This window comes from Palaemon carinicauda, chromosome 8, assembly GCF_036898095.1.
Source record: "Palaemon carinicauda isolate YSFRI2023 chromosome 8, ASM3689809v2, whole genome shotgun sequence".
Lineage (NCBI taxonomy): Eukaryota > Metazoa > Arthropoda > Malacostraca > Decapoda > Palaemonidae > Palaemon > Palaemon carinicauda.
The window spans coordinates 57,940,461-57,957,068 of NC_090732.1; the positions used below are offsets into that span (position 1 = coordinate 57,940,461).

At 36.2% G+C, this 16,608-nt stretch overlaps 1 protein-coding gene across 4 annotated transcripts in view; it reads right to left on the reverse strand.

Moving 5' to 3' along the window:
- The window catches only part of LOC137645738 (muscle calcium channel subunit alpha-1-like), a 1,524,573-nt gene that overhangs the window by 878,535 nt on the left and 629,430 nt on the right, over positions 1-16,608 (reverse strand). For all 4 annotated transcript variants that reach the window (XM_068378633.1, XM_068378634.1, XM_068378636.1 and 1 more), the window contains one exon: positions 8,934-8,990. Coding sequence is in view for 2 of the 4 variants with exons in the window: in XM_068378636.1 (XP_068234737.1) it covers positions 8,934-8,990 (57 nt within the window). In the remaining 2 variants the exon portion in view is untranslated. The remainder of the gene's footprint in view (positions 1-8,933; positions 8,991-16,608) is intronic.

Genomic DNA, 16,608 nt, shown 5'->3' on the forward strand with positions numbered 1-16,608 from the left:
TTGAGTTTCTTTAGTGGGTTTTTTTTTTTGGGGGGGGGCGGGGGGTAATTGAATGTTGTTGCCGTTATTGCTTATTTCACTTTAAGTGTATTTTCTTGTGACTGTTTATTTGCGAAAGTGTTTTTGAACACACATGTATAATATAGATTTTTTTTTTTTTTTATAAAGTTCAGGTTACAGTGAATTAAATTTCAAGTTTTGTTTAGTGTTCAGTGTTAAGCTTTGTTATTTATTTGAACGGTTTATTTGACTGTGGATGGTTTTTGTATAGAGCGTTTTAGTTTTAAGGGATATAGTATTAATGTTGTTTTGTTTTTATTTCGCTTCTATATAAGAGTCCTATTAATGTTATATTTTGTTTTTATTTCCCTTCTGCCCAAGAGTCCTGTTGATGATAACGTAATGGGAAAGTTTGTATTGTTGAGAATTTTTTCGGTTATTGTGATTCAAGGGTGTGGGGTTTGTTGTTACAACATTGCGCCACATTATTTTGGCGCCCGAATAGAAACTGCCGAGGTGGGAATGAAAGCTGGACTCTTGGACGAAGGACTGAATTAGGATAAGGAATTAGATTTAAGGTTGATGAAAATGGAAGAGCAATTAAAAGTATTAAAAGAGGAATTGCAGTTGTCTAAGGAGCGATTGGAAAAGTCGGCAGTTGAGAAAGAGAGGATGCTTTTGGAGAAAGCGAGTTTAAGTTGAGAGAATTAGATGCAAAAGAAACTGAGGGAACTTGTGGGAACTGTAGAATGAGTGGAAGAAGGTTTTAAGATGAGGATGCAAGAAAATGAGGAACAAATGGAGACAGGAAAATAAGCTATGATGCGGCAAGTAATGGGAATGATAAGAACGTTCATGGGTGAAAGTGCATAGGAGGAGTGGCCTTTGCTTTGGGTAATGGGTTGATAGTCGATGAGAAGGCTAAGGTAAGGGATAATGGGTAAGGAAGTGATGGTGAGAGTGAAGGTAAAGGGATTAGGCATAGTAAGAATGAACAGAAATGTGAGAGGAAGAATGAGAAGAAAGGTAAAGGCAGTGTGACAAATGAAAAGAAAAAAGGGTCAGGATGAGAGTGAGGATGATCATGATTAGGTGAAAGTGGTAAGTAGGAATGAGGGTAAGAAGAGTATAATTAAGAATAGGAATTTAAGTGTAAAATTAGATTCGTTCTATTCGAATGAGGAAGAAAGCAACAAGAAGGGAGTAGGCAGTGAATATAGTAGTGAGAGTGAAGTTGAGGAAGTATGTAAGACAGTGTTTATGAGAGAGGTACCTAGGTGTGAAAAATTCAATGAACATAGCAGTAAGGATGTATATGACTTTTTTTACGAAGTATGACAGGTTCTGTGAGGCTAAGTATGGCGATAGTAAGAGAGTTTGGGCTAAAGAGTTAGGAAAATATTTGACAGGATATTTGCTGACAATGTATGGTGTGATAACGAGTGTAGGAGATGAAAGTGTGAAAAAGAGAATATTTGATCCGGTAAAATATATGAAAGGGAGTGTTAAGTATAGGCGAAAGAGTGATTTTGATGATGCACAGATGAATGTGGGTGAAGCGATATCAATTATCTATGTTGGTTACAAACGTTAGCTAGGAAAATGTATGGGTATTAAGGCATAAAGGCGGATAAGGAATTAATGAAAAAGTTTTTGAGTACTGTACCAAAGGATGTGTTCATTCATTTCAAACGGAAGGAGAAAATGAATTGGACACGAGAGAGATTGACATGGGATAATATCTTAGAGATAGTTGAGGATTACGAGTTAGGTAGCTGTATGGAAGAAAGTAAATCTGTGAATGTGAGAACTGGAATGGAGGAAAATGTGTCAGAATTTGTTAGTTTTAAAGATGCTGTTATGAGGCAGGGATGTCAGGTTTGGAGGGATAGGAGTGCTAGTGCGCAGCGAGGTAGGTCTGGTAGTTGTATCCGTGAAGAGAAGCTTTATAATTATGGGAAAGTAGGACATAAAAGTAAGAGTGTAGATGGACATTAGGAGCATGTTTCGGGTGTGGCAACACAGGGCATCATATTAGTGAGTGTAAGAAAGAGAAAGTTGTTAATTGTTATCTGTGTAGGCATAAAACAAGTGGATATAGGAGTAATCATACAAATGTGATTTGTGGTAATTGTGGTAAGGATGGGCATTATGCGAGGATGTGCAAGGAGCAGCATGCTACTGCTAAGTGTACTGAATGTGGGGTAGATGGGCATATAGCTAGGGTTAGTAGGAAGATGAGATTAGGTCAGCCGGGATGTTCTGGAAACTAATTAGTCAGAGGGGTCAGCTGGGTGAATTCTCCTGTGTATGTGGAGGGAACAGGACCAATGTTCGTGACAATGTGATGAATAATTCGTTGCCAATGAGTAAGTATGAACCTAGTGTGCATGAGAAGTTAGGGTTGGAAAATAAGCAATTAGTGTTAGTTGAGTATAGGAAAAAGAAGCGTTTGAAAATAATTAGTGAGGATGAAGTACAGGGCAAATTTGTAGGTATTGGTGGGAATCAGAATAGGCATGACAAAGGTGTAATGTACGAACGAGTACGGGAAATAAATGTATTAATACAGATGAAACGTGACAGAGTATGATTGATACCTATAGTGTATGTGGTTTTACTTTATATTATTGTTGATGACCAGGAATGATTTAAAGTTTCGATTGCTGCTGCTGCCGCTGCTGCTGCTCATGATGATTATGGTGATGGTGATGATGACGATGATGATAACCATGACCCTAATCAGGGAGATAGTTGTGGCAAATTGCCACACAGTGTCTTGTTAATTAACCACATAGTTGTGGTCTTGTGCCGTGAAAGACCGTTCGGCTTTGTGTGGACGATAGTGTTGGTGTCCACATAATACATCATATAAACACATATACTTATTTTGGTGTTGGTGTGCGTTTAATTTTAAGTTTGTTAGTGTTTTTTTTTTTTAATTGAATGTTGTTGCCGGTATTGTTTATTTAGCTTCAAGTGTTTTTTCTTGTAACTGTTCATTTGCGAAAGTGTTTAAGAGTGCACACGCATAATTTATGTTTTGTGTTTTGAAGTTTGGGTTATAGAGAATTTAAGTTTTAAGTTTTGTTTAGTGCTTAGTGTTAAGCTTTGTTATTTATCTGAATGGTTTATTTGACTGTGGATGGTTTTTGTATAGAGCGTTTTAGTTTTAGGGAGTATAGTATTAAGGTTATGTTTTGTTTTTATTTCCCTTCTGTCCAAGAGTCAAGTTGATGATAACGTGAGGGGAGAGTTTGTATTGTTGAGAACTTAGTCGGTTAGTGTGATTCAGGGGTGAGGGGTTTTTTGTTGCAACATCCCGCACCATTGTGCTAATGAGGACAGTGTAATGAGCATACACTAGGTCATCTAATATCCTGTTACCAATCCAGTGCAATCCTTCTCCACCATCTCCAACTGGTCTATGCATTACAAACTCCATTTGGAGGATAAACATCATATGTGACAACACATTCTCTTGGAGTACTCCACTGTTCACTGGAAATTCCACTAACATTACATGTGAACAATTTGAAGCGTTCTCGTGCTTTTGCCTTCCGTTGACAATTTAGATTTACTCCTTACACATATTGGGATTTCAAACATTAAAAAAAAGGCTAAGAATTCTATTTTACTTGATTAAAACTAAGTCCCAAAATTTTACCCAGTATCTTGGATTCCAAGGTTTTCGCAGGGCATCGACCTGAATGAATCGTGAAAGAAACATTGTGCAAAGATATGAAAAACACGAAAATCCTAATTGATAAAATATTATTTATATATCTGTCATCTTAGCACCAGCTGACTACGGTTGGATTCTGGTAGTATCAGTATGCTCGGTTTACTTTTACATTTATTGTAAGATGCAGTGGCTGATTTACTGCAAGCCAAACGAGGCCGCAGTCTCAAGGCCACGTCATTTATGGGGACCCAGATGATTATTTAAAAAAAGATAAAAAGAACTAGAAGTAAAATGTGTTCATGAAAGAATACTGGTACTACTCAGTACTAGAAGGGACAGGATAATTTAGGACCATCTAATTTAATGTCTATGACATAAATTTATCCACTCAAATGTTTATGTTTTCAAACAATATTTTCAAGCAGAACTTAGATTCCAATATATGACTCCCCAGGTTATTTTGGTATTTACTACTAACCAAACCCAAACATGTACAAAACAAAATAATAGTAATGTGTTAGCCCCCCCTGCCCCCCCCCCCCCCTCCCCACCCCCAACCTCTCATCTGAAAATACCTCCCGCCCAAAATTACAGTAGTACTAATTCGCAATGAATGAAACCACATACTCATAATCTTTATGCACCTTGAATTATCCTGCTATCGAAGAAAATTTTCAAACAAATAGAAAAGAGTATGTATCAATGGGAGTTCTTCTAAACATCATATACCCACAAAACCTATCTATTTTACAATTCAGTACAGTTATTTGAAAGTTCTCATTTGCACTATGATAAAACGCTAAAGTATGCTTAAAAATTACAATTATATTTAACAGCAAACTCAATAAACTAAAAATCAAACGAGAAATTTTCGAGAGACTGAACATGGTAGTTTAATAGTCATATATGTAAAACACGTGATTTAACATTTCACATCCCAGACGGCGTCAATGACCTTCGATGTCAGGATGTCAGAAAACTCAAAATCAATCAATTGATCACATCCCAGACTGACCAATAAATCATTAACGATGGTGATACTACTTTTTTCCTGGCGATAACGTTGGGTATAAAGAAATTTTAGTCATCGATCACTGTTGGGTTATGAGATGGGGAGTCAAATATGTAGTGCCACGACTGCCCAGAGAATCAATCGATGGCCAGGGTAATACCGTCACAATCATTAATTATTCTAATACTATACTTTTAAGTAAAAAATCTATAGATGATTGTCAGTGGAAGCAAACAACGTTATCACCAATAGGAGGATTTGCGTTACGTTATCTTTCTTTTTATTTTTTCTTAATTAAGCTAATCATAATTTTGAGCACTTTCTACATGGGAACTTTCTCCAAAGATGATGTATCATTTTAGATCTTGCAATGCATTAAAGAGCGTCTAGCCATGGGATTAGTGCCAAGGTCGTTTGACAACTATTTCAGTCTAGCGTTAACTTGCTTAATACAAGTTACTCATGATTTTTAAACGAAGTGCGTAGCCTCCACCACTTGACTTTTCCGCAAGCTGCTTTGGCAGCGGTTTCAAACTATGCTTATCATAATCGGTGTTCTAATAAGTACGTCGAGGGACAGAACACAATGATATAGGATACAATAGGGTACATAGGATATCCATTTAAAATCAAACTACTCATGTCCCATGTAAACTATACAATCAATATCTGTAAGTTATTCAAGCGTCTTCTTAGCCCTGATTAATCACAAGATTTGCAGAAACTAGGTATTTATGTGTTGGAGCTTTTGACATGCACACCGGCATTTGCTCTTATTTACATTAGGCCTAAACCTATCACATTTTACGTTAAACTGAGTATTGATCAGGAGCCGATTCTGTTGTTAGATTTTCTAGGGACATAAATTACTTACTGATATTGAAAATATGTTAATACAGTATGGTGGTGAGCGTCTAGTGATTCACTAATCATTAATAAATGTACTTGCTAATTCTGAATACTGGTTTTTTGGGGAAGTATTTAAAATGTACGTAATCTACAGCTAAAAAAAAAAAAAAAAAGAGACTTTCTATGATTTCAGGGGGAAAATAGGAGGCCTACAGGCTCCAGATTTATTTTTTCCCACTGTCAGGATATTGTTCTCATGTCAGGCTGTAAGCAGCCTCCTGTAATATCTATAATTTAAAGCCAGTACAGTAAATCCCTACTAATAACGATATCATATTGACCATAAGTAGGATATAAACAGCCTGGAAATTTTTTCCTGTTATACTGTATATCATGCTATTACTCGGCCTTCAGGATTCCTACATACTATCCCCTTGTGGGGACATTCTCAAGCACATACTTTGTCGATGTGGCGCAATGTAGCATTGCTTAGTACCATAGTCTTCGACTTTTAATAATTCATTACAAAAAGTGTTTTGAATGTGGTTGTTCCTTTTAAGTTAAGATGGAACGCCATTTCAAAGTGCCAAGCATCATTATTTTCTTATCTCTTTACCATCTTAATAACAGTTTATGTACGTTTGAATATTTTTCTATAGACAAATTTAATTGATTAAGTTCATTTTTGTATGGGGCCTAACATATTATTCCCAAAAAGATGGATTTGCGTTTAAAGAGTCAACCAGCGAAAATAGATGAATGTAATATGGTGAAAAGGGTCGACTTTTCTAAATCTATATAGGAAGTCAGGGGGAAAGAAAGAGAATAATCAGTGTTTTAATTCTTTCATTCTACCTTGTTTCGATTATTATTCTCCTGTCTGGTCTTAAGCTGCTGATTCTCATCCTAATTTTTGGACAGGAACTTACGGCCTATTAAATTTTTTATTCTTGTTATGTATGTTGCATTAGATTTTTCACAATTCTGATCATCCTTTACATCTAGATCTTCCCGGACAGTTCCAGCCTGTTCGTAATACTAGGCATGCAGTCAGGTCTACTCAATTATGAGGCTCAAGACTGTACAGTAATCTAGAAGTTTTATTCCAGCTGTGACTAGGTAAGACTTCAAAAGTTCAAACTTGCTGTAAATGTTTTTATATTGAACAGGCTGACTGACCAAAGTCTTTTTACAGTTTACATAAGAAACATCTGTTTTGATGTTGTTACTGTTTTTCTTTAAATACTTTATTTCAATTGTTCATTATTTCTCATATCGTTTATTCATTTCCTTATTTCCTTTTTTCTCTAGGCTATTTTTCCCTGTTGGAGCCCTTGAGCTTAAAGCATCTTGCTTTTCCAGTTAGGGTTCTAGCTTAGCTAGTTTTAACAATAATAATAATAATAATAATAATAATAATAGCAGAGAGAGAGAGAGAGAGAGAGAGAGAGAGAGAGAGAGAGAGAGAGAGAGAGAGAGAGAGAGAGAGAGAGAGAGAATTGCGATATCAGAGAGCAGAATTGGATGAAAATGGAAAGACAACCATGTGAAAGGGAATGATGGGATAGCTTAAAGATAAACAGTCATAAGAAGGGGAATAAATGAACAAAAATAATTTCACTAACTACAAGTTTATATGGAAATGAAATCATGTGGCTATTAGGGAAAAATACATTTCATCTTTCATCGCTTGAACTGAGTTTAAACTAATAGTTACTATACATTGGGCTAATGAGTGTCATGGTTCAGCAACAGAAAATAAGAGAAAGATGAAAGACAGGGACGCAGGAAATTGTAAAGGTTACATTTCGGGAGAATTCACCAACAAAACGTGCGGGAATCTCTCTTCCTCTCACTATTGAGCAGCTAAATTAAGTTAGAATATATTTTGGAGTATCTACAGTATATGAATTATTGCATTATAATCAAGCACTAATAAACCTATACGTCATTAATGGTTTGAAGTTTGAATATTATACTTATCGGCCAAAAGAGAAATTCCTTTGTAAAAAGAATGCACCGCAAAAAAATTGTTGTTCTAATCTATCAACCTCTTACGAGTTCCAGCACAAAGTTCTGTTTAATGTAAATGAAATTGTGGCCACTTCAATTATTCGTTTTACCTAATCCATTTTCTTTAGGATGTCTTTGTGCTCTGATTTTTCGTGTACCATACACTAAATATAAACCAGTGCAAGTATTAATATCTGATGAATAACTGTATATAAAGAAATCAACAGAAAATCGAACCAAAATAAATTTAAGAATCATCATTATCTAATTTAAAACTTCTATTACCACCATTTCACGTATGAATACAGGGCCACTCAGAATTGATTTAACTGGATGAGCGAAGATCTCTCCCCATCCTCCCCTTAAAAAAGAAAAAACAAGAAAAAAAAGAAAAAAAAAAAAAAAAAAGGGAAAGCCGTAGTGCTTGTGGTTCTTGTCTGTTTTCATCTCGGGATGATATACTGTTTTATGATAGTAATAATACCCAGCTCCAAAAGGTGGTCATCTCCTTCTTGGCTTACGGTAAACCCAAAAGTGCCTCCTGTTTATTTTTATCCATGTTCCTTTTTTGTTGTGTTGTCATTATCATATTACTTATGAATATTTTTTCGTATTTCATTTCCTTGTTTTATGTATTTAACAGTTTAGTTACACAGACCTACACCTTATTTATAATTTCTTACACGAAATTAGTTTTCTATCGAAATCCAACTTGACTGGTCTATACCGTGTACAACTTTTAAGCTAGTCGTTGCTCAATATTAGATGTTAAATAAAAGAAAAAATATTACCATAAAATAAAGAGATGTGGAACAAATCAGCTTTCAATGTTTGGTAAATCGAATTCATTTTATTTTTATTTCTAGTCTTATCACTTAAAGAATATAAAACAATTCCCAGTATTCTCAAACCATCCTCACCTGTAACCTGGTAATTCACTTTAGGGAAAGACAATTACAGAATATTATGTAATCTTAAAAGCAATTGTTAATGTTAACCCTGAAATACAAAGAAAGGAGACATTTTTTATCTAGTTTAATAAAAACAATCATAAAATGCTTGCCTAGCAAATACAAAAACAACTGGCATCAATCTCGCAAATTGCATACATAATTAACTAGCTATTGGTTTACTTGATCATGGCACATAACAGGGCAATAATCGTGTATAAGGAATAATATATTAATAGAAGTAATTTTGTGTATGCCATATAAGCCTACTGGCTATTGTCTTGTTAATGATATATCAAAATAGCTTCGATGGTATCAACTCTTATGACATGACAGAAAATTGGTTATATTCTTTGGAAGGCATTTAAATCCAACATGTAGTATTCTATTACATGGCATGCCAAGAAATGGTGTTCTTTCTTACCTGAAACAACACCCTGGGCTATAGAAAATGGCCCATGGTTGATGGGTTCTTGACCTCCTGAAAGGCAAAGGAAAGAAGAGTAAGCGTTAGTAAACTACTCTGCTACATGTAAAAGTACCTAGAATCATTATTCTATCGCTGCACAAACATCACACTGACAATTGCTGACTGCACTACTTATCCTCTGTTGAGAGGCTTTGGAAGCAGCGCAATCTACATTTCATTAATTAGTATCAATGAATAACTATATCCTGCTATGAGGGAAAAGTAATAAGGAAAAATTTAAGAGTATCGTCCCACAAACGCTTAATAAATAGGCATAATGAAACAATCAAGGTCAGTCATACATAGACCTAAATACTGGCATAGTACAGTACTTCAGTATACTTCAGCCATGTCAGCACATATATGACAGATTCTCAATTAATCTAAACTATCACTCTTTAAACCTTATATTGAAATAAAGATAACTCGAAATGTTCCCAAACAATCATAACAGTTACAAAACACATAATCAACAGAGTTTAAAATTTTTTTCAAAAGGATCTTCAGTACGGTTTCACCTAAATAAGTTATTAATGACTTCAGTACCCAAGGTAAAAATGATCAAACTATAAACTTCGAGTATCTCTCACCAATATAATCAGAAATTTTTCGTCATTGGTTACAGAACTACCTATGTGATATATTTATGTTGAAAATTAAGTATTAGCTTTCATAGCAAAGTAATTAATATAGAAACTTGAAGAAAGTGTGGAAAATGCATATGTTTGAGTGATTCATAACCATTTATGAATTATAAACCTTAAAAATATGAATAAAGAGATGTGAGGAATGGATTGTCGGATTAGGCAATTTGATACACATGAAATAATTTGGATCTAAATACTTTTATAGGCAAAATTAATTATTATGGAATACCTCTTAATTATGTAAATTTGATTAAGTCTGTTCATGAGCAGAGCAAGTGCCAAATTAATGTTAGTGGAGTCTTATAAATGAATTTCCAGTACTGCAAGGGAATGCGTTGTCACCTATGTTGTTTATCCTCCTAATGGATTTAGTAATGCGCAGAACTGTAACTGTAGTTGGTGGAGAAGGATTGAACTGGATTGGTAATTGGAAAATAACTGACCGAGAGTATGCTGATGATGCTGTCCTTATTAGCATAACACCACGGGATTTGCAACGCTTGCTTATCAGAATGCATGAAATATCACACGAGGTTATGATAAAGATAAATAGAAGGAAGGCAGATATGATGAGAACGGAATATGCAATGGAAGATGAAATATCATTGGAAGGAGAAAGGATTGATGAGGTAAAATCATTTAAATATTTTGGAATTACGATCTCTAATACAGGATCTTTAGAACTGGAGTTTAATGGAAGATTGAAAAAAGCAAATTAGACAATGGCTAGGTTAAATAAATTTTAGAAATCAAATCGCAAGAAATTACATATAAAAATAAGGCTATATATCAGTTTAGTGAGATTGGTGTTACTGCATGGATGTGAGTCATGATTGGACATGAAATAATATCCAACAGATTTTGTAGATTTGAGAACAAAGCTCTCAGAAGAATATTGGGAGTTAAATGGTCGGACCGGATTATAAATGAAACTATAATAGAGATTACTCGAGTGCCATATTTGGATGAGATGATGGTGAGCGGTAGATGGAGATGGTTTGGGCATGCTCTTCGCAATTACCGAGAGAGATTAGTTCATCATAGATTCAACTGGGCTCCACAAGGTACTAGAAGAGTTGGAAGACCCAGGCCTACATGTCTGAGGATTATGAAGTGTTAAGTCGGAGATAATGAATGGAGAAGTATTGATTTAAAAGCTCAACAAAACTAACCAAGACCCTTAGCGTCAATAAGCGCAGCAGGAGATGATGATGATGATGATGATGATGATATAGTAAAGTATTGCTTCGTCCTTACTCGTAAAAAATCTGATAATGTTGTTACTAAAGAGTAAAAAACGTTTTAGCTTACTGACAAAGACACCATTTGGCAGGGAAAAGATAATGATAGAGGGAAAGACTGAAAATAAATTTTTGTCGAAAATATTTTGGCCAATAGCAAATGAAAAAAAAAAAACATATTAAATATACAAAACAATAATTAATTACTTTTATCCAGGAAAGGTTGCTTGCTAGTTCTAAAACTATAACCCCCCCCCCCTTTCATTGATAATCGCAAGTTCCTTTAATGCTAGAATCCTTTATATTTCGATGACAAGCTCTTAAATAAGCGGCGATGAGTTGTTAAATTGCTGTTTAGTTTTAGCTATTACCATTGTGGTTGTCTTAATTCTTTTTTTATTTCTTATCATCAAGAATAATTGTATACTCAAAAGTACACAGTGAAAAAGCCTGTTCCATGTAAGAGTTAATGATGCAGCCTTCAGCTGTCCCATTTTCTTGTTCTACATTGTAATATCACAAAATTATGAAATTACTAACACATCCATTTCATCTACATTATGTAACAAGTCATACATATTGATGAATATATATTCGACAAAAAATAGGATGATACATTCAAAAGACCATGTGTTCATTTTTTAAGAATACAGAAATAAGTTCTTCACTTATGAAATATATATATATATATATGTGTGTGTGTGTGTGTATATCTATACATACATATACACATGAACAAACACACACACACACACATACACACACACACACACATATATATATATATATATATATATATATACAGGTATATATATGTGTGTGTGTATGTGAGTTTAGTGTATATGTATATACACATATCCATACATATATTCACATAAATAATATATATATATATAAATATATATATATATATATATATATATATATATATATATATATATATGTATATATTTGTGTGTGTGTATGTGTGTAGTGTATATGTATATACACATATACGCATATATATTCACATAAATAATGTATATATGTATATATACATATATATATTTATAATATATATATATATATATATATATATATATATATATATATATATATATATATATATATACAGTATATTATATATATGTATATATATATACATATATATACATATATATGCATATATATAAATGTGCATACACACACACACACACACACACACACATATATATATATATATATATATATATATATATATATATATATATATATATATATATATGCGTAAAAAATCACAGGAAAACGTGATGCTCAGATCCAGAAGAATACAGGGAAAATGTAAATACGAAATACGCGATTAAGTCCTGGCTAGTTTCGTGATACTTCTTCAGAGGACTGATTTATTGAGAGAGGTTTCTTTACATTTTATAGGGAGAGTAAACATACGAACATACATATAGAGGCTTACAGAACAATGACACTCCCATACCAGCTACCTGGGCTGTGATCAGGTGTTTACTTTAACATCTTAATGTAGAACTGAATGAATTGTGAATAATTAACGTCACTGTGAAATTAATATGTAGACCTAAGCTACCATTCACTAAAGGGTACAATTATTTTATATAGTATGCATAACGACTTGCGAGGAAGAACATCATAATAATTCAAACAAGATAAAGCTTCTGCTAGCATGATAACAGAGGTTGGTCTGTTAACAGTGCAGGAATGAGCGAGTGATAAGATAAAAAATCGAAACCATTACAGTGTACAAGCATGTACGAAACACGTGCTGTACATGGCTTCCCCATTAAAAATGAGATACATGTGAAATGGAGTGCCCTGGTCTCGAGAGGTGTACTACAGGTAGGAGATATGCAGGTTTAAGACGATTTATGGAAACTCAATCTTCTTTGCTACGAATGTTGATAAGAACAGCTTCGTTGTTCAACCGATCACAATAAAAGGGCCCATGTAAGGTTGCGTTAGCAGGGGTTTGCTGGTGTTGTTGCGTAACAAAATGTTTGATACCTTGTGCAAATCTGATGGTAAGTGTTTTTTAGCTGGGGGCTTGCAAGTCTGATGGCAGGGAGTAAATTTACCCACAATGTGAGGTAGGCACTGGAGATTGTTGGGGGAGGCTGCAGACGGAAAAAATTCGACAGGGACGACCAACAGGTCAATATATACCATCTAAGTTGCCAAGATATCCTTAGGAGTGGTCCTTAGTCCAAGCAGGACTCAGGGAAGCTTAGTAAACAAGTTGGAGTCCTTTCAGCGGAACATCAAAGCTGCTTTGAGGGTGCGATGAAAATGTTCAACCATTCTTTTGGCAGCAGGGTTGTAGGTGGTTGTCTGATGTAGGCTGATTCACAGGAGATGCGCTAATGATGTCCACAATTGAGAGGTGAGTGTGGTACCCCTTTCAGAAGTAATATGGTCAGGGATACCAAATCTCTTTAAGGCAGATGTACAAGAGGCGGACGTTGTATGGGAATGGTTCAGCCCAAGAAGTGGAGTGGTTGATGACAGTAAACAAGTAACAATGTTCCTTCTGATGTGGTTATAGGCCTAACTACATCGGCGTGAATGTGGACAAAGTGATGCTAAGGTTGAGGAAAGGTGCCCACTACTGAATCTGTGTGCCGATATACTTTTGAAGTTTGGCATAAAGAACAGGTTTGGACCCAATCCATAGCATCCTTATTAATGCCGTACCCAATGAACTTCGTTTTCTATGCCTGTGCAGTAGATTGGCGCGAGGGATGTGAAAGGCCATGAATGGAATCAAACACCTGCCACCGCATGGAAGCAGGTATTCTTAGTCGAGGTCTACCAGTGCTGATGTCACAGAGGACGGTGGTGTTGGAGTTGTCAAGGAGGATGTCTTCCCAAAGGAGGGATGTGTAGGATGCCCTACATCCTTGATACTCTGGAGCTTTTCTTTGGGCTTCTGCTAAGATGTTGTAATCCAATCTCATATTGATGGTGGCCAATGTATTTCTTGACGAGGTATCGGAAACAGGATTCATTTTCTCAGGGACATATTAAAGAGTGCTGTTGTATTAAGCCACAGCAGAGAGAGGTCAGTTTTGACGGGCGGACAAGGATTCGGACTGTCGAGCGACTTTCCAAGAAGTGAGGAAAGTGACAGACAACAAAGTTCACCACCAGAATTTCGCAGTTAAAGGTAAAGTAACCGGATTCCGTCTTCAACAGTTTCCTACTGATGAAGGCTAATGGGCGGGGAAAGCCATTGACCACCTGCTCGAGTTCAGCAGCAATAGCGACGTCGCTGACATTGGTGGAGAGAAGGAGAGGTGCATGTGGCACAGGAAAAGTGAGAACAGAAGTGATAGATGGTGCATTCTTTACTTTGCAGAATGCCACTTCTTGAAGGGAATCCCACTTCAGGTCTTTTGGATTGCACTTGAGGGAGGCATAGAGGGAAGCAAGAATAACAGCAATAACTGGCAGGAAACGATGATGATCATTTATCATGTCCAAGAATTCTTGTAGTGCTTTGATGGTCAAGGGCATGGGGAAGTTCTGAATGGCTGCTACCTTCTCATGGAAGGTGTGAACTCCTTCAGGATTGATGTGGTGCCCTAAGAACGATACTTCATTGGCGTCAAAGGTTCGCTTGTCGTACAGAACTACAAAGCCATTCTGTTGTAGGCGGTCGAGCATGATGTATAGGTGAGAGAAGTGTTCTTCTTTGGAAGAAGAGAATACAAGTATGTCCACGTAACATACACAAAAGGGGAGGTCCCCTAAGAGGCCATCCATGAGACATTGAAAAGTGGCCTCAGCATTATGGAGGTAAAAACAGGAGTAATCAAAGGTGTACGTACCAAAAAGGGAGATGATTGCAGTCTTGAGGATGTCTTCTGTGTTCCTGGGCACCTGATAATACCCCTTCAGGAGATTAAGCATGGAGAAAACCTTCGCTCAGTGCTAGTAGGAGGACACGTTGATGATGTTTGGAAGGTGGTGGTGATCTGGTTCTGTCAGCATGTTCAAATGCCTGTAATCCCACATGGATGCATGGAGCCCTATTTCTTCAGGAAGACGTGTAAGTTGACGACCATGGGCTTGAGGCCTTTTGGCAAAGGTACATTTCTTCCATTTCAGCGATCGTTTGTTTGGAAGTTGCTAAATGATCCGATGCCAGATGCCTGAATCTGGCAAACACTGGGGTCTCCGTCGTCTTGTTATAATGATAAATACCATGTTTGGTGGAAACCGTGGGCATTTGGCGAGGTTCTGGATGGAAGACTTCCGGGCACAATATTAGGAGGTGGGCGTAGACATCCGTGGGTGCGCTCATGTGGAGAGCAAGGTTGGATGGGACGGGTTGAAGAAGTATAGACAAGAGTCTGCGTTGACTATTCGTTGGTGAGTGACATCAATCAGGATGTGGATATGTGAGAGGAAATCCGTGGTGAAGATTGGCAATGTGACGTCAGCCACGAGATTATCCAGTGATATTTGACCCTTCCAAACTATAATGTGTGGCTCTCGTAACTATGGGTGGGGGTCGCAGATCCACTGGCAATTAGTAGATGGATGTCAGCAAATTTAGACAGACTGCATGAATGCAACTATACTTCATTAAACAATCATTAAGTTTATATACAGTAGCTTGGCAAGAAGAACGTCAAAAAAAAATTTAAACAAAACAAAGCTTGTGATAGCATGATAACACAGGTTGGTCCATTAACAGTGCATGGAAGAGCGAGTGATAGAAGGGAAAATCGAAACCCTTACAGTGTACGAGCATGTATGAAACACTTGCGGTACACTAAGGTACGAGTCCTGCTCAAACTCGTTCGTTCCTTGTGAGCCAAGGATGGGGGGTTTGGGGGTTCCTATAGGTCTATCTACTGAGTCATAAAATGTCATTGCCTACCACTCCTTGGTTCTAGCGTGGGTGGAGAGGAGGCTTGGGCGCTGACCATATGTTTACATAGTCAGTCTCTAGGACATTGTCTGGCTTGATAAGGAAATGTCACTGTCCTTTGCATCTGCCATTGATTAGTGACCTTTAAACCTTTGAGCATATATATGTATACATAAATATATGCATATATACGACAGTTTCTCTTCGGACAGAATTTCCTGCCGATAGTTTTCATGATAACAGCAGAAACACATCTACATTTTTCCATTTATTGTTTGGTGTCGACACGTGTTTTGGATCACGTTGCAACCCTTCTTCAGGAGTACATTGAGTTTTGGAATTACATTTCAAAAACTGTTTCATTGCATAGAAAAGGCAAGAGCCTCAAGACCACAATTTGTCATAAGGAAAGACGCCGCTCCAAATAGAATTGTGTCCGAAATCAATGCAGATCACATACCAAATCTTTGCGGAAGCGAGTAAGCTCCAAAATTTGTTGTGCTTTGAGCAAGAGATGTCGTTCCTGAGGAACCGATGTCGGTCTGGCTGCAAAGAATGTTATCGCAATTTTCATGAAATTCCTAAAGCCTTTTGAAAATAATTTTCGTATTTAAAAAGGATCTTAAATTTCCCTATTTATATTTTAAAGAATCAAGTTTTCATTTATCAATTTTGTCAAATGTTTTCCCGAATATCCAAATGTTTTTGTATGAAATTAAAGTAGAATTCCAAAACACAATGTAGTCCTGGAGAAGGGTTGCAAAGTGATCCGAAACAGATGTCGACACCAAACAATAAATGGAGAAAAATAAATGTATTCCTGCTGTTATCCATTTTGTCCGTAGAGAACCTATCTT